Consider the following 22,684-nt stretch of genomic DNA (forward strand, 5'->3'; position numbering starts at 1 on the left):
GTGAAAGTGAAAGTCACACAGTCGTGTCCTATTGTTTACGACCCCATAGACTGTACAGTCCATGGAATTCTCCAGGCCAGAATCCTAAATGTATTGTAAAAATGAGCATTGGTGTGCAAGTATCTGAGTACCTGTTTTCAGTTCAGTTGGAATTACATTCAGGAGTAGAATTGCTGGGTCATATTCTACTACCAGCATATTCTACTACCAGCATATTCTTCTACCAGCATATACTACTACTGCATTCAATATACTACCATATACTACTACCAGCATATTCTACTACCAGCATATACTACTACTATATTCAGGAGTAGAATTGCTGGGTCGTGTTCTACTACTACCTACATCACACTACCCACACTACCTATATCAACTGTTTGAGAAATGTGGGTATTTGTAAAAGAATTTCCACATGTACACCCATGGTGGATTCATGTTGATGTATGGCAAAACCAATACACTATTGTAAAGTAAAAATAATAATAAATAAAGGATAAAAAAATAAAATTTCAAAAAAAATCATTAAATACCTAGTGATTAGAAGGGTTAACAAAGATAGAAAACCATGAGGAATCTTGAAATAATAACAGTTGCATTTGTTCCTTATTGAAATATACCTGGAGCTTGTCTAGTTCTTTCTCTGGCTTGTTGTTTTCACTTTCTCCTCTTTCCATTTTTTATAGAGTCACTCCTACCTATTTTCTCTTTGATGTTTCATTGGACCTAGGAAATTGGAGCTTCAGAACATTTTTCTAACATTTTAAGTAGTTAATTTTATAGAATATACTCTGCTCCAATCCATTCCTTACAGCACCTAGGAATAGGCACACTTGTCAGCCTTTTTGCTAGCACTTAAACACTGAATTACTGGGATAGAAATTTAAATAAAAGGAAATAATCTGTATTGAGTGCAGTTCATGCTGTTACCGAGGAACAGAAGTTCCCCGGTCTCTAGCAGTCAGTCTCTACGTGTGCCTGCCCTTCTCCCAAGTAGAGGTGAATGAAGACTTGAAGGTCTCTGGAGCCACCCACTGCCCCCTGGTTCTTTTAACATCTTTTGTGGTATTACGTTCCTAATTCTCTTGTTTGACTTTTAGCTTTATACTTGCCTACCTGGATTACTTAATAATCTACTTTTGGGGAGCTTACAGATCAACATCTTTGTGTGATGGTATCATTTTCTCCCTTTTTCCAGTCATCCTTGGAATCTTTCTTCCAAGTATGTCTATTTAAACCCCTTTCTGGTACTTTTAGGTTAGGCAAGTCCATGCTAGTGACAAGAATCATATCTGTTTACAGTTACATTAGACATCATAAAATTTTGGACCTACTCAAGTCCTACAAGATCAAGTACTCTCCTTGACATGTGTTAGTCTATCCCAGGGGCTTCCCATGGAGCACTATTTCATGACAGTAAGTGAAAATAGTTCATTTACTTTAAGTAAGATGGCAAGGTCAACTTATTTTACTTTTGATACAAATGATACCAGCCTACCATGGTAATATAGACTTTTCTTGCTGATCAGAGGCTCTAATGAACAGTTGTGTGCTTTTGGTTAAGAAGTAGGATAACATTAATTTTTGATGCATGTAAGTTACTAAAAACACTTTAAAGTGTGAGATCTGAGGCAAAAGTTAATTAAAAATGTATTGTAAAAAATTCTGCTTTGATTAAAAGGTTAGAAACAACTGATCTAGTTCACCCCTTTTGTTTTACAGACGAGGAAACTGAGACTCAGAGAAGTTACTTGGCATGTCCAGTGTCCCGCAGGAAGTTAGTGAGTTCATAAAAGAAAAACACCTTATACCTCTAATTACAACAGATAATTTCTCCAAATGGGTTGCATTTTTTGAAGAGCAAATCGTGCCAGATCAGTTTAATTTCTTTCTACAAGAATTTGTTGAGCATTGTTCATTGCCCACCTAGAGTCTATTTCCCTCTTTCCCTTTTGCCTATATACCCAGATTTTCATCTGGACATCTGCCCATTCCCCGACTTCCTTGGACTTTGAGCTAAGTTGACCCCAGCTGCTGAATTTTGGTTGCCTTATACCAATTGGTTAAGTTGCTTGGTCACCTTGTGCCGATAGGACTTTCTGTACTGTTCAGTACTGTCTCTAGCCACTTAGTCACATGTGGCTATTGAGCACTTGAGATATGTGACTGAGAAACTGAATTTTTAATTATATTACTTTTAATTTATTAATAAATAGCTGAATGTGGTTTGTGACTACTGCATTGGGCACATTGTAGTGTCCTACCATTTCCTCTTCTCGTAGGCACATGACCTAAGCTGTCTAATCAGGGTGACTCCTGTTTAGAATTCTGGGATGTAAATAGTGTCCTGGTGGATGTGAACATGAAACACATATCCCTGATTGGTACTGGAAGCTGTCGTATGACTTGCCAAGTGTCGTGGAGAGAAGAGTGAAGAAGCAGAAAAAACTCTGGGCCCCTACAACCATCACTGGGCTGAGCCTTGGATCAACTGACTTAAGGCTTACCTTCCTTCTGAACTTCTAATTTCATTAGCCAGTGAATCACCTTTGAGACATAAGCCAGTTTATGTGGAATGTTCTGTCATCTCAACTAAGAGCATTCAGACAGATACAGAGGGAACGACCAGCCAGGCATCCTGCCACTTCCTCGGTAAAGAAAGGTGAATGAAGAGTAAAATCCAGATGCTTGTCCTTGAGGTGAAATTATTCCATGAGAGGAGATAAAGGAACAGACACGTGTTCTGGATCTTGACGGCCCTCTTCCCCTTCCATGGGAACTGCCTTTACTAAAGTGGTCAATGTGCTCTGCCCTGTCCCCAGGACTTATTTGGATCCTGAGTGGACATGTGACTTAAGTCATATCAATATATTGGCTGCCAGGGACCCATTAGATTTTGTTCTCCACAGCTTGAGGACTCTAGGGAATAGCACAGGATGCACAGGGCGGGGGATGAGGGGCAGTCTGGAGAGGAGGCTAGAGAAACAGGCTGTGGTGAACTTCTGTCCAGTTATCTGTGTTTGCTAAGAGATCTGGGTAACGGGAAGTCACCCAGCATTGTTAAGGAAACGAGACTGATTGTTAGGAAGAGGGGAGAGATTGGGGCATGGCAATGGAACCAGTTAAGATGTTTGAAGACCTGGCTGAGAGCAAAGGCAGCTGGCATGCAGGAGAAGGGATAGGGAGGCAAGATATTTTGGAACCAGAATTGACAGAGTTCGATAGTAGATCTGATATGGGACATAAGGCAGAGGAACACTCAAGAATTCAACTAACTTGATATCTAATTAGGCAACTGCACAGGTGTTGACATCTTACATGAGAAAAATAAGACCAGGTTTGAGAAGGACGATGAATCTAGATTCTGATTATGTGTTGAATTTGAGTTGTATGGGGGACATTCAGGTTGTGACATTCAGTGAGTGATTGAAAATAGAAATATAGACCCAGAGGAGGACTGATGCAAGTTCTAGATCTGAATATTGTTAGTTAAAGCTGTGGGAAATAGGAGAGATTATCGGGTAGATGGTCCACAGTTGGAATTACCTGAAGTAGTCAATGGCACCCCACTCCAGTACTCTCACCTGAAGAATCCCATGGACAGAGGAGCCTGGTAGGCTGCAGTCCATGGGGTTGCACAGAGTCAGACACGACTGAAGCGACTTAGCAGCAGCAGCAGCAGCAGTCATTATCCTATAAACCAAGGCCTGAGCTGGTACATATGGAAAACTCAGGGTCAAGGGTGATGTTTGGTACTTAACTCTCATAAAGATTTTGAAAGCCTTGCACGGGGCCTAACAGAAAAGTGTATAGAAATAAGTGATGACTGTTTTCTAGAAATGAAGGAATGTCTTTCTTACCTTAATGAATATCGAATGATTAAAGATTATTTTTTAAAAAAAGACTGATTCTCACAATTATTTAAAGTAACTTTTATTCCTATCCACTCCAGTATTCTTGGGCTTCGCTTGTAGCTTAGCTGGCAAAGAGTCTGCCTGCAATGCGGGAGACCTGAATTCGATCCCTGGGTTGGGAAGATCCCCTGGAGAAGGGAAAGGCTACTCACTCCAGTATTCTGGCCTGGAGAATTCCAGGGACTGTATAGTCCCTGGGGTCACAGAGTCAGACACGACTGAGTGACTTTCAAATTATTCAGGAAGGGCCTCTTTTTTTTTTTTTTTTTTTTGCATTTAACCATTATTTTGAAAGAATGGCTTGAAAGAGAAAAGTTTAGTTTTGTACTTATTGAACTGGAAAGTGAGAATCATTACAGGTGGGGATGGTTAACGTCTACATCCCCACTTAGCTCGACCTGGGGTTCTGAACAGTTTTGTCTGTGAAGTTAGTTTTCAGGTCCTCAGACTCCAAGAAGGGAAGGCCCTGTCAAGACACCCTTCCGTGTCCACCCCTCCCGTCAGCGTATGCCAACTTTATTCAGTCGAGTAGTGAAGCCTTTTTTGTAGCTTAGTGTTTAACCTGCTTTCATAAGGTTTCATTTGGCTTTTTGCTTTGATGGAGACTCTTTCATTGCCACTCTGCAGATTTATGACTCATCTCTCTGGCATTGGTTTCCCCTTTTAGTTTGGTTCAGTTGCCCAGTCGTGTCTGACTCTTTGTGACCCCATGGACTGCAGCACACCAGGCTTCCCTGTCCATCACCAGCTCCTGGAGTTTACTCAAACTCATGTCCATCGTGTCGGTGATGCCATCCAACCATCTCATCCTCCATTGTCCCCTTCTCCTCCTACCTTCAGTCTTTCCCAGCATCAGGGTCTTTTCCAAGGAGTCAGTTCTTTGCATCAGGTGGCCAAAGTATTGGAGTTTCAGCTTCAGCATCAGTCCTTCCAATGAATATTTAGGACTGATTTCCTTTAGGTTTGACTAGTTTGATCTCCTTGCAGTCCAGGAGACTCTCAAGAGTCTTCTCCAACACCACAGTTCAAAAGCATCAATTCTTTGGCTCTCAGCCTTCTTTATAGTCCAGCTCTCACATCCATACATGACTACTGGAAAAACCATAGCTTTGACTGGACAGACCTTTGTTGACAAAGTAATGTCTCTGCTATTTAATATGCTGTCTAGGTTGGTTTTCAGATACTGCTTTAAAAAAGAAACCTAAAAAATGAATGAGTCACCTCTATCAGTTTAAGTGGAACCATCCTCCCACCCCTGCACACCTTTCACTAGGCCCCTGAGTCAAGCTCAGCTGCCTTAGTGAAGTCTCTCAGCTCTGCCTGCAGTTAGTTGACCCCTGTCTGGCCAGTCCCCTCCACTCTGACTCATTTGCTTGAGCCAGAGGCAGCAGTCGAGTATGAACTTGATAGGCTCGACTTGGGAGCTGATGTTCATTTCTACCCTCCTCATTTCAAGGCTGTCTTAATATCCGCTTCTGCAGACTCAACTACTATATTCTCAATTCTGCAGTTCTCCTAGGTCTCCCTGTACCTACTATTGCAGGTATAAATGCTCCTTGAGCCCACCCTGGAGCACTGAGGCCAGGATCCAAACCTGTCTGGCCAGTCCTGTTTGCATCTCCACCAGGGAAGGAGGAGCCAACAAAATGTGGCAACACTCCTAGTAGGAAACAAAAAAGTACTGAACAAAAGCTTTTGCCAGTCATTCTTGCCTCTTAGTGCTTCATTTTCCTTATTTGTTAAAAAAAAAAAACAAAAACACTTGAGAATAAATACCTGCCTTGAGTTCTTCACAGGTTCTTACATAAATCAAATGAGGTAATGGAAGGGAAAATACCTTGAAAGGGATAAATCGTAACATTGAGTTACAGGCCTTTTCCAAATCTTTTTTTTTTTTTTGAAGCCTGTTGCCTCTTAAAGCAACAAGTGTCAAATGAGTTTTCCTGTAGAAAACTGATACCACATGATGTCAGTGATGAGCTCTAACGGCCCTTTACAGCTGTCCTTGTCCACCAGGGGCCTCCTGCCTGTCTCTCCAGCTTATGTTCTTGGTCCTGCCCACTCAGACCTCACCCCCAACCAAAGTGGACCTTGTATTGTCCCTGAGCACCCACTTCCCTCTTCCACCTTGGTGTCTGCATGCCTCTTTTCTGCCGAGAATGCTGCCTAATTCCCCAACTCTTCCTCTGAAAATTCCTCTAACCTTGACATTCCTCTAATGTCAACTGTCATTTGAAGTATATATTAATTATCACTGTGTAACAAATTTGCCACAAGCTTAGTGGCTTAATAGAACATGTTTACTATCTCACATCTTCCTGTCCCACTGACTTATCCCACTGTAGGTCAGTAGAACATAGTAAGAAATATGTACTTGGCTTCTGCCTCTGGCTCCTGACGGGCTTCCCTGGTGGCTCAGCTGGTAAACAATCCACCTGCAATGAGGGAGACTGGGTTCAATCCCTGGGGTTGGGAAGATCCCCTGGAGAAGGGAACAGCTACCCACTCCATTATTCTGGCCTGGAGAATTCCATGGATTTGTACAGTCCATGGGGTTGCAAAGAGTCGGACATGACTGAGTGACTTTCACTTCTGGTTCCTGACACAGAGCTCCTAAAGACCTTGGAATTTCCTGAGTGATAGGGGTGCTTGCCCTCATATTTGGCCTTTGACCCTAGTTCCTTGACACAGAGTTCCTAAAACCCTTGTAATTTCCCAAGTAATGGTGGTAATAGCATCTTAACAGAGCTCCTACATCTCTTGGAATTTCCCAAGTGGTAGGAGCACTTACTGTTCTATGCGGCAAGTCTTGGTGGACTCCTGGATAGCTTCAGGATGGGGCTGTTCATGAAATGATTCTAACCATTTCACACAATGGTTAGAAGCTTGACATTTTCAGCCCTACTGCCATCCTTCAGGAGCAGAGAGCAACTGAAGGTTGAGTTAATAATTGCTGATGCCTACGTGGTGAAGCCTTCATAAAAAGTCCTGAACTGTGGGGTTTGGAGAGCTTATGGCTTGGTGAATACATCCACGTCCTGGAAGGGTGGTGCACCACTCTACTCCATGGGGACAGAAGCTCCTGTGCTTGGGGTCCTTCTGGGCCTCCGGTGTCCCTCTCTGGCTGTATCCTTTATACTAAGCAAGTCAGTATAAGTTAAGTGCTGCCCTGGTTGCTGTGATGACTCATCAGTCATAATGATGACAGATTATCAGACCTAAGGGTGGGCCATGGGAACCCTCCATTTGTGGCCAACTCAGAGTGTAGGGTATCTGGAGACCCACAGCTTGTGTTTGGTGTCTGAAGTGGGCAGGAGCAGTTTTGTGGGACTGAGCCCTTCACTTGTGAAGCCTGTGCTAATCCCAGATAGTTAGTGTCAGGACTGAATTAAAATGTAGGACTAGCAGGCAGTGTCCACAGAGAACTGGAGACGTGCTTGGTGTGGAAACCCATACAATTGGTATCCTAAGTGTCGTGAGTAGAGGAAACGAGGTTCCCCTTTGGTCAGGAATCCGGGCATGGCCCAGCGCAGTCCTCTGCTTCAGGGTTTCTCACAAGGTTGCAGTCAAGGTGCTGGTCATCGGAAGGCTCTACTGGGGAAGGGTCTTCTTCCAAGTTTATGTGGTTGTTGGCTGACCTCAGTTCCTGGTGGGCTTTTGGACTGAGCACCAGTTTCCTTGCCAGCTGCTGCCATGGGTCTCTCTGAATGGCAGCGGGCTTCATCAGATCCAGCAAGGGACAGAGTCTGTTATTAAGTGGACATTACAGCCTCTTAGAACCTAATCATGGACGTGACACCGTGTTGTCTTGGCCATGTTCTGTTGGTTAGAAGCAAGTCATCGTCCTGCCTACTCTCAGAGGGAGGAGGGAGTTATGTCATAGTGTGACGAGCAAGAGGTGTGAGGGTCCTTGGGGGCCCTCTTTAGAGTCCACTCACCACAAGAGGTTTTCCCCATGAGCCTCTACTTACTTCTTTCAACTAAATGTGTGATCTTTCCTTTCTGTGACTTCTTTTTTTCTGTGTGTGAGTCTTCTTTACAGCTACTTTTTTGTTTTTCATGACTTTCCATGACTGATATTATTGGGGTTGAATATTTCCTTTGTTTCCCTCATATAACTATTTTTGCTCACCTTTCATCTACTTCTAACCTCCAGAACAAAGTCTTGTACTCAGGAAATGTTCTGCAAAAGATTATTCTTTCCTCCTTTGAAACTGAAGAAGGACCAAACTAGTTGCTCTCCTGTCTAACACCTGAATCCTTTTTCTCCGTAGCAGCCACACAGGATCCATTATCAAACCTTCAGATTTGCCAGTTAGGCATCAGAAGCAGTGACTCATCCATGTCTATATAACCTGGCAGCAGTGATCTGCCTGATTTGCATTTAGAACTATTCTTGTTACCTTATTAAGGAGAAGAAATTTTCCATTAAAGAAGCTTCAAACATTAGCTACTTTTGAGTGGTGCATTGTTCCATTTGCTGGGGGCTTGATGGTTCTCAGGAATGACGTAACCTCTATGAATTTTTTTCTTCTTTAAACTGTTTTCTTTTGCCTGGTAATGATTATTTTGGAGCCCTGCCATTTTTAGGTATTTAATAATAACAACTGAATTGATAAAGGGGGCTGGTTCTTTAGAAGCAGCATTTTAATTCTTCCCTTTTGCCCAAGCAGTGAGCTGCATCTTATTATCCCTGTTGGAAATGTTCAAGAGGATGAAATGTCATATGTGCTTTAAGTGACTTAGAACATGAGATATATATGTATATATATATATGTTTGCTGTATGTGGGGTCCGGGTTCAAAACACAGGGGAACTCATTTTCTTTAGCTGCCTATGCTTTGAGGCCAGTCTCTACCCTCTACAATAGCACAGCACCTTGTTCAGTTTTTGAAGTTTTGATGGATAGCTAATCTTTAGAAGGCAGGTAAAGAAACATTAGTCAGACACTGTTATTTCAGGTACTGAAAAGTAGCAGGTCAAGCTTGGTGTCTTTAAGAAAAACTCAGATGGAAGTCAGCTTAAACTTGGAAGAGTCATTCATCTGTGGGGAAAAATGCAGAATTAGATGGGAGCACATAAGTATGTGTGCCTACATTTTGGGTCTTTGGGGAGCCATGAAGCTCAAAACCAAGTAAAGCTTTAGTAGAGAGAAATTTAAAAGTGGTTTCTCCTAAGGCAAGGGAAAGATTTGGAGCAGAGCGTATTCAAAGAAAAGCAATGTTGATGATGTAATTAATACAGTTAACAGCTGGAAATGGGAATTGGTGCAAAGCCCCATTTGAGAAGACCTTGTGAAGGATTCAAGTTTGGGCCCCCAAAGTCACTGTATCCAGGGCACAGCTTCAACTCAGGAACTTGAGCGTATCTTCATGGTCAGCCTGGTGAGAAGGGTGACCAAGTCCTGCCACAGTGAGTCCCCCCGTTCTTCATCTCTCATCAGTCTATGAATTAGAACAAGGAAGGGAACTGGTTGGTGAAGGAATTTTGTTTTTTTCCTTTTAATGCTGGAGTGTTAGCATTCTTTTCATTCATTTATTCATCTTGTTACTCTTGTGTGAAATCCTTCTTTTCCAGTCTATACACATCTGTCTACTTTCAGACAGTGTTATCATCTGATTGATAATCCCAACCTCTGCCCCAAGATGTAGAACTGGATCTCCAGCTTGAGTGGAGGAGGCAGTCACACTTATATCCCATAGTCACCCAAACTCAGGATGGGCCCAGGAGTTGATCAACTTTTCCTAGTATCTTATAAAGGCACATCTCTCTAAAATCATGTTTTCTTTTTCATTCTCCCTCCCACTGTTGTTCAGTCACCCAATCGTGTTTGACTCTTTGCGACCCCATGGACTGCAGCAACTAATCACTTCCATTAATGCTGTTCAAATCTTGAAAGTTCTGAGGCATCATGGGAAGAGGGTGAGATTTAGGATTGAATCCTGCCCTTGTCATTTCCTAGCTGGTATCCACAAGCAAGTGTGTTATTTAATTTTCGTGATCCTCAGTTCCTAAATGATCTTTTAGAGCCTCATCTCTAAAATTGGCATGATAATCGTGCCTACCTCATTGGAATATTGGAGAATATTACATGGGAGGGCATATAAGCCCCCTAACCCAGTGCCAGATGTGTGCCACAGGTGCTCAGTAACTAGTTACCATCACTGTTTTGAATTCATGGAGCACAGTGCCCGGCATGTTCAGGGCTGCTGTCTGAGGATGCCATTTGTTTGTAATCCCCCCCTGGGGTTGTGAAGCCTAGCTCTGAACGTATTAGGTATCCTCTGCCTCCCCTAGCACTTTTCAGCAGATGAATTGGCTTCTGTGTTTCAAAAAGCAAGAGCTGTCACCCACCGACTTCCCCTGTGGAACCCCCTCAACTTTCCAGCGCCAGACAGAGCAACTGGCTTGTGTCCAGGCTCATCCCCAACCTGATTTATTTTGATGCAGGGAAGGTGGACTCTCTCTGTCCTGCTGCCTGAGGTTAGTCCTTCCCTCTGGTTCTGGATCCTATCCCTTCCTGCCCAGGGTCCCCTCCCTTTCTTCATGGTGCCCTCTTCAACCACACCTTCCTTACTGATTCTTTCCTATCAGCAATTAACTGTGTTCAGGCTTCTCTTATCTTAAAAGCATAAAAGGAACCGTGTTGTGATTTCCTTCTCCCTCACAGCTTCCACCCTGTGCCGCGCCCACCTTCACAGCCAGCCTTCCGGAGCCTGGTGCATGCACACCCTCGACCCCCCAGTTCCCACGCCCCGTGTTCTGCTTCACTCCATTTCCTCCTGTGACCTTGTCACCACGTACACCCTACCGACCATACTTTCCTTATTGAGAGGCTTGCTTTCTTTGGCTCCTCTGACTTCACATTTGCCTGATCGTTCTCCTACCTTTTCTGATCATGCCTTACTTTCCCTTGCAGACTCTTCTACTTGTGCTTTCTTAATGCTGTTCCTGCTGTTGTTCCTAGGACTGCTCTGCTCTGGACTCTCTTCCCTTCTGATTCTGAACCATTTCCAAGGGAACTGGTCTATTCATCAGTCCTATGTACACGTGTTCAGTTCAGTTCAGTTCAGTTGCTCAGTCGTGTCTGACTCTTTGCAACCCCATGAATCGCAGCACGCCAGGCCTCCCTGTCCATCACCAACTCCCGGAGTTCACTCAGACTCACGTCCATCAAGTCAGTGATGCCATCCAGCCATCTCATCTTCTGTGGTCCCCTTCTCCTCCTGCCCCCAATCCCTCCCAGCATCAGAGTCTTTTCCAATGAGTCAACTCTTTGTGTGAGGTGGCCAAAGTACTGGAGTTTCAGCTTTAGCATCAGTCCTTCCAAAGAAATCCCAGGGCTGATCTCCTTCAGAATGAACTGGTTGGATCTCCTTGCAGTCCAAGGGACTGTAAAGAGTCTTCACCAACACCACAGTTCAAAAGCATCAATTCTTTGGCACTCAGCCTTCTTCACACATGTAATATGCTCTTTTCTCTCTCCTGCCCAGACCTCTCTCTCTTAAGCATCAGATCTCATAGCCATCGCCTCAGGCTCACCAAGTCCGACTGCACTTAGGTCCCTGCCTGGTTGCCTGAAGACTCTTCCTCTAGCTGGTCAGCGCACAATCGTTTAGAGCAGTGGTTCCTCACTTTAGGGGCCATCAGAGTCCCCTGGGAGGTGTGTTCAGTGGCTCGGCCCCATCCCTGGAGGGTCTGAGTCAGTAGGTCTGGGGTGGGGGTCTGAGAATATGTCTTTCTAAGAGTTCTCAGTTGATGCTGATGTTCCTGGTCGGGGAACTATACTTTGAGAATGTCTATTCCAAGGAAATGAGGCAGTCTTTTCCCATTCTTTATTGTTGTTGTTTAATCGCTGAGGCATATCCAACTCCTTTGCGACCCCATTGACTATATAGCCCACCAGGCTTCTCTGTCCATGGGATTTCCCAGGCAAGAATACTGGAGTGGGTTGCCATTTTCTCCTCTAGGGGATCTTCCCGACCCAGGGATCAAACCCACGTCTCTTGAATCTCTTGCATTGGCAGGTGGATTCTTTACTACTGAGCCATAAGGAAGCCCATTCCCATTCCTTACTCTACCCCATGTAATCTCCCCAGCCTCCAGTTTCCCACTAGCATCTGAATAATCTGGTAAGTTTTGCCTTTTAAATACCTCTCTATTCGGAATCCTCCATTCCCTTTGCCACTAGTCTGATTTATTGAAGTCACCTGCTACCTGGCCTTTCTGCCTCCAGTTTCACTTCTAAATCTGTTCCCCATTCAGCCACCGGTTAAACCATGAGCTGATTAAACCGTGTCATGTTAGTCCTCTGTATGCTTCCTTCCCTAGCTCTCCATTGCCTTTGGGATAAATCCAAACTTCATGACGTTGACCTCGTCTCTGCCTACTGATGTAGCACCATTTCTTCACCTTCCTTCCTTTGCACAGAATGCACCCAGCATACAGAAAAGTGCAGGCAATTTAAATACATATTATATAGCAGTTACTGAGTGCTTGCTGTGCTCTAGCCACTGTATATACGTTAATTTCATTTACCATTCCCACTAACTCTGTAAGATGGGTTACATTTTACAGATGAGGAAATGTGACCCATTTTGTAATGTTGCCATTGTCCTGCATACCAGTCCCTGTCCAGTCAGTTGTGTTCAGGGTAACAGGGTTGGATTTACTCAGAACTGACTACCAAGAGCTAATGATAATGACTGTGACAACAGTAACATTAATAGTAATACCTAACAATTTTTGTTAATGTACTTTCCGCCAGGACACTACATGTAAACATAACTTACGTGTACTGTTCTTGATTTCCAAAGGAGGAAGTTGAGAGAGGGAGTAACTTGTTCAAAGTTACAAATTCAAGATCACAGGACCTAGATTTGATTTTAGGTCTTGGGACTCCAAAGCTCATGCTTTTAACCACTCTTGTCATTTCTGTGAGTGGAAGCAATGAAGTTATTTAGAGAGCTGTTTATCACTTGGCACCTTCTAAAATTTAAAATCCAGAGGTATCTTTCAGTGAATTATACAACTTTTGGCAACCTTCCTATCTCCTCATTGGAACCCACCCACATTCACCTGTCTTGCTTCTAGATCTTGTCATACTGTGGTGAGAAGACTTTAGACTTGGAGTCTTACTGGGTTCTGATGCCACCTCTACTAACCATCTCCTTGGATGAACCCTGGGATAAGTTATTTTACCTCTGTGAACTGCTGATTGCTCTAAAAACCAGAATATTAATGCTTCCCTCATGGAGTTGCTGAGAATCAGTGTGAGAATACCTGGCTCTTCTCTCCATCCCTTGTGATTCTGCTTAATGTAGCACTGGGCCCTGTCACAGTACACTCCTTGCTGCGTTTCCTGCTCAGGTTACATTGTCACTCTCCTGTTCTCACTCCTGTCACTGCTCACTAGGCTCTACGCTGTTACCTGAAAAATATTTCTAAGATACAAACCTTAGTGACTTTCTGTTGATAGTAATGGTTGATGGTTACTCAGTCGTGTACACTCATACTGAAACAACAAAAAATATTTGGATAAAATATAAAACCAAGACCAAACCAAACCCAATCTTCTTCCTAAAGCATTAGAGAGCTCATAGGCATTACCATGTTAAAATTGTAATGGAGAACTCATGCAAGAGTGCAGATTTGCCCAGCGGCTGTAGGGGACAGAAATAAAGCCCAGATTTCTCATAAGGAACTGGGACCCCAAAGGACTACACTATCAGGCTGAGGGTAGACCTGAAACATACCAGCTCTCTTGTGAAATTGCAGCCCAGGTTCAAGCTGACTGGATCAACCAAGGAATCGAGTCTTGAACTGGTTTATGGGTTGGTTGTACCTCGGGGTATCTGGCAAAATCTAGTGGAAACTCTTTCAGAAGGAAGGTTTCTTCAGCCTAGGCCTCAAATTATTCAGTAACCAGCGCATAAATATAACCAGGTACCCAAGGAAACCATACTCAAGGGCAAGAATCATCAGCAACACAGACAACAGAAACAGCCCTTCATAGATGTCATCACATATTGGAATCATTACCATCTATAAAAGCTACTGTTTAAGGAAATAAAAGATAAGCTTGAATATATCTGCAAAGAATAGGAAACTGAAATGGGACATAGCAAATTTAAAAAGGAGCCAAATAAAACTTCTAGAAGTAAACATAACAGTAATGAAATTTAAGACTCAGTGGATGAGGAAAGATATATTAATTAAAAGTTTAAAGAGAAGAACTCAATGAATGAATATAACAGAAGATTGAATAAAGATGAAGAGAAAAATTAACAAACTGGAAGACAGTAAGAAAAAGTTATCCAGAGTAAAGCATGGCGAAAACAAATAGAAAATGCAGAGGGAGAGGGTTAGAGGCATGGAGAATAGAGAGGTCTAAATAAGAGACCTGGAAAGGGGATGAGAGAGAAAATGAGCCAAGGTGAAATTTAAAGGTAATCATGGCAATTTCCCATAACAACTGAGACACCAAACTTCAGATTTATGACCAATGATTATATGTAGAATTAAAAAAAAATTAAAACTTAGATACGTCAAGATGAAGTTACAGAAAACCAAAGGGAAAATCTCAAAAGCAGTTAGAGAAAAAGACAGATTATCTTCAAAGGAGCAATAGGCTGACCCTTGACTCCTCATCAGATATAGTTCTGATTACGTTATTCTCAAATCTTTCCATCCCTACAGGTAAAATACATGCGGTTCAGTGTGAGGCCTTTTGTAGTAGTCTGGTCCCCGCAACATGTTTAGACATAGAGAACCTTTGTTCTCCTCATTTTAGTCTTGATTGTGTACCTTTACACTTGGTTTTCTCCCTTTCTGGAATGCTCTGCATGCCCATACATCTAGCCAGCTCCTACTTAGCCCTCCCGTTTCAGCTCAGGGCTTCACCATCAAACTCCCTAGCCCCCTTCTTACTGTACTCACCAACTACGTGTACTTTCAGTAGTGTTTACATTTTGCTTCCCCTTGTGGCTCAGCTGGCAAAGAATCCACCTGCAATGTGGGAGACCTGGTTTCAGTCCCTGGGTTGGGAAGATCCCCTGGAGAAGGGAAAGGCTACCCACTCCAGTATTCTGGCCTGGAGAATTCCATGGACTGTATAAGTCCATGGGGTCGCAAAGAGTTGGACACTGAGCGACTTTCAATTTCACTTTCCCACACATGAGCTTTCTGAGGACAGAGCCAGGGTCATTTGTAGTGCCTGACACCCTACAGGTACCCAGGACCTTCACTGAGTTGATGCTTCAGGGAACGTTTCATACTCAAGGGCATACCATACTTGCCTTGAGTGGTATGCCCTTGAGCATTTCAGGGAGTCCCATGGCCACTTAAGCAATGTCTTTTTTAAAAAACATGGAACTGCGGGGTTTGATTTTTTAATTTAATTTATTTCATTTTATTTTTGATTGTGCTGAGTCTTTGTTGCTGCACGTGGGCTTTCTCTAGTTGTGGCAACCAGTGGCTACTCTTTGTTGAGGCGCACGGGCTTCTCATTGCAGTGGCTTCTCTTGCTGCAGAGCACAGACTCTAGGGCACTTGGGCTTCAGTAGTTGTAGTAATGGTGGCTGTTGGGCTCTAGAGCGTGAGCTCAGTAGTTATGATGCACAGGCTTAGTTGCTTCGTAGCATGTGGAATCTTCCCAGACCTGGGATTGAACCCATGTCTCCTGCAACTGGCAGGCAGATTCTTATCCACTGTAACACCAAGGAAGTCCTTAAGCAATATCTTGACGTAGGTTTTCATGGCATTTCCCCTGATGCTCTGATTCCTGCTTAAGTGGAGAATAGGCTGCCACAGCACCAGGATCTGCCTGTCGTCATCGCCTGCTCTGCCCTTTCATTACCCCCATTTCCCTGATGAACCTGGAATAACAATGTCCGCTCTACCTATTGTGTGAAGTTATGTTGTGGCTCAAACGAGGTCATGTGTGTGAACACACTGTGGACATTCTCTGGCACCAGGTGATTTCAGTAGTTTTACTTCAGAGTGAGAAACTTGCTCGGGCTGGCAAACTTGCAGCACAGAAAATGGGGATAACATGAGTGTTACCTGGCCTGGTGAGGACCTCTGTTGTCATTCCTACATTTCACTGGGGCCTGTAAAATAAGTTATCCTCATTGGCTCATTTTGAGAGATCTGAGGGGAATTGTTTTCATGTACCAATTTATATGACAGTTTTCATTGAATTCTTGGTGGAAATTGTAAATTTCTGTGACCACTCAGAGATGGAAAAGCTTAGATTTGTCAGAGTTTGTCACTCTTTGCATTGGAAAGGTTGAAACACCTTTTTTGCCCAATTTCTTGCTTTTTTCTTCACATTGCTTTCACTTATCATCACAGTCTAATCATCTGAAAAGCCGATGAATTTGTCAAGTGTTCAGAATCATCAGCCTTGTCGATCTGTTGCTTATGTATGAGAAGGCCAAATCAGAATGATTTTTAAGTAAGTGACAATGCCAACTCCAGCAGACCATGGTGTTTTACTTTTTGAATGTTTAAAATAGAAGTTTCAGATAATCAGCATAAAGAGATTAGGATTTCACTGGATTTTTCCTCAGAGTGTTTCTTGGTGAACATCATGAGCAGTTGCTGTCCTTGTAGTGTGTCTAGTTTTTAGAAAGTTCTCTTTTTTAGATGAAGAATATTGGTAGTCGCTAGTTTCTAGACATTTTAAGCTAGAAGGGACCACAGAATGCATGGGGCCAGCTCTGCCTTCAGTATGGCAAAACTGAAGACTGTGGGCCACACAGCCTTTTCCTTTGTTGAGGACTGCCAGCAACTCTGCCCTATTCTGGTAATTGATCAAGGAGTTTTATTGTTCTGTCAAAGCATTCTTCCTGATATTCAGTCAAAGGTCTTTTAACGTAGCCCCTTTTCTGGTACTAAGTCATTCATCGTGATGCAAACACACTTAGCAACATCCTTCTCAGAAATCTCCCTCAAATTTTGCCTCTGTTCACTCCCACTGCCACTATCTTAATTTAGATTCTGATTGTGTCTTGCCTAGCCTGTAAAACCAGCTTTCAAAGATCTCTTTAACTGTTGTTTCTCTGCTCCAGAATACCACCAAATTCAGAGCTATAAAATGTATGTGTCCCTGGCCTTTATAATGCTTGGTAGGATAGTATCTAAACTTATCAGTTTCACTGTAAGGACCTGTGTGTTCGGTTCAGTTCAGTTCAGTTGCTCAGTTGTGTTCGACTCTTTGCAACCCCATGGACTGCAGCTTGCCAGGTTTCCCTGTCCGTCACAAACTCCCAGAGCTTGTACAAACTCATGTCCATGTGTCTTAGGAAGTATGTTCTGCTGAGAGTGACATTAAATCCTAAAATATCACTGACTTAAATAAGGTTTTTTTTTTTTTTTCTAGCTCACAGAAAAGAACAGAGGTAGACAGGTCAAGTCTTGTAGGATAGCTCCATAGTCTTCAACTGTGCTGTGCTTCTCTGCACAGTAGAATGCACACTTGTCCTATAGCCTCTAGGACCAAGATGAGTGCCCGAGGGCCAGCTCTCACATCCAGATTCCAGCCAGCAAGAAGAAGGAAAGGAGAAAAGGCTGTGCCTCCATCCTTTAAATTACAACTTTAATCTTCATCTTCCTTTACCACGTCAGGCTCTTTCACAGCTCTGGGCCACTGTACCAGGGCTGGCCTTTACCTGGAATGCCTTTCAACTTTCTTTGTTCAAAACATCTGTATATCCTTCAAGTCCCAACTCACTTCCTCAGTGAATTGTTCTTTCTTCCTTAACAGTGACAGTACATTATTCCATACTTGAGCATGTGTCAGTGGTTGAGCTTCATGAACTTACCAGCTGAAGTGACTTGGGTTTGAATTTCTTCTCTGTGGCTTGTGCTGTAAAGTATAAATATGGTTTAGTTTAGTTCAGTCACTCAGCCGTGTCTGACTCTTTGCAACCCCATGGACTGCAGCACACCAGGCCTCCCTGTCCATCAGCAACTCCCGGAGTTTACCCAAACTCATGTCCATTGAGTTGGTGATGCTATCCAGCCATCTCATCCTCTGTTGTCCCCTTCTCCTCCCACCTTCAATCTTTCCAGCATCAGGGTCTTTTCAAATGAGTCAGTTCTTTGCATCAGGTGGCCAAAGTATTGGCATTTCAGCTTCAACATCAGTCCTTCCAATGAACAGCCAGGACTGATCTCCTTTAGGATGGTCTGGTTGGATCTCCTTGCTGTCCAAGGGACTCTGAAGAGTCTTCTCCAACACCACAGTTCAAAAGCATCAATTATTCGGCGCTCAGCTTTCTTTATAGTCCAACTCTCACATCCATACATGACTACTGGAAAAACTATAGCCTTGACTAGATGGACCTTTGTTGGCAAAGTAATGTCTCTGCTTTTTAATATGCTGTCTAGGTTAGTCATAACTTTCCTTCCAAGGAGTAAGTGTCTTTTAATTTCATGGCTGTATCACCATCTTCAGTGATGTTGGAGCCCCCCAAAATAAAGTCTGCCACTGTTTCCCCATCTATTTGCCCTAAAGTAATGGGGCTGGATGCCATGATCTTAATTTCTGAATGTTGAGCTTTAAGCCAACTTTTTCAGTCTCCACTTTCACTTTCATCAAGAGGCTCTTTAGTTCTTCACTTTCTGCCATAAGGGTGGTGTCATCTGCATATCTGAGGTTATTGATGTTCTTGGCATATAAATTATACTTTGAGCCAGGGTCCAGATCTCTTTTCTTGAGTTCCAGAACTTCATGTTGAACTGCTTACTCAATATCATCACTTGAAGGTGTCATTGGTGGCTTCTCAAATGGAACCTCCTCCGTAATACTGATTGAACTCCTGATTTTCACCTCCTCTAGTCTTCCCTGTGCCAGCAATTCCTCTAACAACCTAGCTGCAGATATCAGAAAGCTGAAGTAATCCTTCATTTCTTATATGTAATAATCCTCACACTCTCATTTAATTGCCACCAAAGTCTATTAGTTCAGCCCCAAAACATGTCTTAAATTGATCCTTTTAGTTCCATCTCCAGTGCCGGCCTTATAGCACTATCCTCTCATGTCTGAACTTGGCAGTAGCTCTTCACTGGCCTCCCTACATCCACCCTCTTAGGTTGGCCCAATCTCAAGTCAGGCAGTCACTTTCTTGAACAGAATCCTTAGCCAGCTTCCTAATGTATGCAGGTTTAAACCCAGGATCCTTAACTTCTGCAGGGCCCCATCTGACTTGACTCCTGTCTACCTCTCATTTCCATTTCTTGCCACGCCTTTTCTTGCTCACGTGCTCTAGCCTATTGGTCTTTCCATTCCTTGACCGTGCCTAGGACTTCACACCTCCACCCCTTCCCAAGTACCATTCCCCACCCAGGGTCTTTTGTCCCCTTCCTCACTCCTATGCATACCTCCTCATGTCTCAACTCAAATGTCACTTGCACACAGGGCCTTTCTGTGACTTCTTAATCTAAATCATATGTTCTCTGTTGTTCCTCCTTGCGAGTGTTCATTCTTAGCATTTATCACAGTTTATAACTTCATATTGATCAAGTGTGTATTTATGGAATATCAATTCAGTGTTAAACTGTATGTTCCCTAAGAGTTGGGATCATCTTTCTTTTATTCACACTGAATCCTCAATGCCCAATGCTAATAAATACACATGGAATAAGTATAATAAACAAATGGTCTTGTGATTAAACAATGCAGTAGGTTCTCTCATTAAATTGACAGCTTTGCTATTTGATATGCCAAGATGTAGGTTTGTTGGAAACTTATTAAGGTGACTCACTTTTCTAACCTGGCAGTGTGTTTCTTCACATTTATTGAACATATTTTTGGTGCTTACCTGTAAGGCTACAGGCTTCAGTTTACCTTATAATATTAGAATGCATCTTTGTCTGAACAAGCCTTATTTCTGCCAGGATATCCAATGCAGCATGCAAGTCTTTTTTGTCCTTCATTATCTCCTGGAGCTTGCTCAAACTCATGTCTGCTTGGTCAGTGGTGCCATCCAACCATCTTATCCTCTTTTGTCCCCTTCTCTTTCTGCCCTCAGTCTTTCCTAGCATCAGGGTCTTTTCCAGTGAATCAGCTCTTTGCATCAGGTGGCCAAAGTATTGGAGCTTCAGCTTCAGTATCAGTCCTTCCAATGAATATTCAGGGTTGATATCCTTTAGGATTGACTGGTTTGACCTCTTTGCTGTCCAAGGGACTCTCAAAAGTCTTCTCCAGCGATCCTTATGAACATAGACCCTGAAAAGGTCATCTCTGAAAATCACGATTGGCCACTTCCTCTTTTTTTTTTTAATGCAACTTGGCATAACCATTAGAACAGAAGAGTTGCTTATGGTTGGAATGGAATCTGAAGCAATAGTTATTTTAAGATGGAGCCATCAGTGACCATCACAGAAGGCTGCCTGCCCAGGATTTTGGGCTATCTTGGAAACCCCCTCATTACCTTTTCTTGATTGCCAGATCTTGATATCAGACATCTAGGTAGAGTATACTTGTTCGTGGTAATTCCAGCCTCCTAATCTTTCCTGAATTTGCCTTGTTCTGCAGAACACATTGACAAGATATGTTATGGGATAGGTCAACAATTTGTATAGGTCTTTTTTTTTCTCCCTAAGAGTGTCAATCTTCCCTGGTAGCTCAATCAGTAAAGAATCTGCCTGCAGTGCAGAAGACCTGGGTTCAATCCCTGGGATGGGATCCCCTGGAGAAGGAAATGGTAACCCACTTCAGTATTCTTGCCTGGAAAATCCCATGGAGGGGAGGAGCCTCGTGGGCTATAGTCCATGGGGTTGCAAAGAGTTGAATACGACTTAGCAACTAAACCACCAAGAGTATAAAAGAGGTTGTTCTGGAAGCATCTGATGCATTTGGAATCCTGAACTTGGTCTAAAATAAAAGATGAACTTAGATGATGTCCCTCTTTTACTGATAAACATGGTGATTGACAACGGGAAAGTTTTCATTTGTTTTTCTTTTCAGAAAACAGTAAGAATTCTGCTTTCAATGGGCACTAGGTAGGTAGATTTTAGCATAGATGGAAAAGCATACAGTTGATGGTTCTTAAGCCCCAATAGGTCAGATCATGTCAGTGTTTCCAGAGTACGCCCAGAGTAAAGTTGGCTTTCAGCTAAGCCTTTGCTAAGAGGCCAGTCCTGAAAAGGATTTACTTATTTATTTTGGCCATGATAATGTCTAAATGATGATAAGTACAAGTCTCTCTCAGCTAGCTGGAGTGGGTCCCACATGAATTGGTTGTGACCTCTAACATCTAGAAACTCCAGGGTAGTTGGATAAGAATATTTTGTGGGGGAAATCTAATGTAACACATGAAAATATAAAATATTAAATGTTCAGAAGTGTGTAATTTGCTGCTTTTTTTTCATGAGTGGTTTTAATACTTCTGGTCCAGAGCCTAACTCCCTCTTTACTGGAGAGATGTGGTTTCAGTTTTTTGGGTGAATGTGCATTTTATAAGTTTTTTAAGAAAGGAAATTAAACAGTAAAAGACTTTAAGTACTTTACTCTTTATATAATGTCACTAAGAAAAGCCAGGAAAATCAGGGTTGGCTTTTTTATTTGTTTATTTAATAAATATAATCTATTTTCCACCATTTTGTTTGTTATGGCTGGTACCAAAGTACTTTTAACAGTTAACATTTATTTTGCTTTTGTTTTATTTCAGCAGATGTGCATATAAGTTAACATGTCTCTCTTCTTCCTTACGGGTAGGGGCAGTGTATAGCATTTAGTTTTTTTGGCATTTTGACACAGGCGATTTAGTTTAATTCAACGTAACTCCACTTATATGATGCCTAATATATGAATAATGTTAAACAGATAAAATGTGGCCTGCTGAGTGTGAGCATTAATATAAGTTGGTGATGTAATTGACCTTAGCCAAGTCACCTAACCACCGTGGGCCCGGGTTTCCTTTTCTGTAAAATGAGTAGTTTGGGGTAAATGGTATCCAAGAATCCTTGCAGCTCTGAGTTTAAAAGCATCATAAGTCTGTATGCCTCATAGCTCTGCATCTACGTCTCCTCTTCTTCTGTTCTCTTGTTTTAAATTAGGCAAAGAGGATGCTGGTGCACCAGTGATAAAAGACGAGAACACCTTCACGTCACAGGACTCCAGAGTGTTACCAGAGAAGTCGCTGCAGAGATCAGCAAAGGTCTTTGCCTGTTTCTTTCACTTGTCTGACTCGTAGCTGCTTCCTCTTGCAGGCCTCGCGTACAATTCAGTTAGGACTGAAGTTGCTCAGTTCATAAGAAAAGTCAGTGGAAGCAGGGAATCATAAAAAATGAATCTTTTAAATACATACATATATATATATATATATATATATATATATATATGAGCTTCCCTGGTGGCTCAGACGGTAAAGCATCTGCCTGCAATGCGGGAGACCTGGGTTCGATTCCTGGGTCAGAAGATGCCCTGGAGAAGGAAATGGCAATCCACTCCAGCACTCTTGCCTGGAAAATCCCACGGACGGAGGAGCCTGATAGGCTACACTCCATGGTGTCGCAAAGAGTTGGACACGACTGAGCAACTTCACTCACTCATATATATATAAACTGTAAACATATACCTATATATTCACTTGCCTGTCTTTGGCTGAATGGCCAAGGCCCTTTCTTGGTGTATGGAGGTATTTATTGAGGTTCTGTGTTATCTTTCTGCATAAACTGCACTATAATTTCTGGTTTGGTTTATTTAAAGCAGTGTGAGAATTTAGGTACTGGTGAAGCAATATGAGTGTAGACGCCTAGAT

At 42.7% G+C, this 22,684-nt stretch overlaps 1 protein-coding gene across 5 annotated transcripts in view; it reads left to right on the forward strand.

Moving 5' to 3' along the window:
- Positions 1 to 22,684, forward strand: part of DIS3L2 (DIS3 like 3'-5' exoribonuclease 2) — a 357,289-nt gene that overhangs the window by 122,226 nt on the left and 212,379 nt on the right. For all 5 annotated transcript variants that reach the window (XR_003506580.1, XM_027516383.1, XM_027516355.1 and 2 more), the window contains exon 7: positions 21,981 to 22,081. Coding sequence is in view for 4 of the 5 variants with exons in the window: in XM_027516383.1 (XP_027372184.1) it covers positions 21,981 to 22,081 (101 nt within the window). In the remaining variant the exon portion in view is untranslated. The remainder of the gene's footprint in view (positions 1 to 21,980; positions 22,082 to 22,684) is intronic.

The sequence above is a fragment of the Bos indicus x Bos taurus genome, chromosome 2, assembly GCF_003369695.1.
Source record: "Bos indicus x Bos taurus breed Angus x Brahman F1 hybrid chromosome 2, Bos_hybrid_MaternalHap_v2.0, whole genome shotgun sequence".
Classification (NCBI taxonomy): Eukaryota; Metazoa; Chordata; class Mammalia; order Artiodactyla; family Bovidae; genus Bos; species Bos indicus x Bos taurus.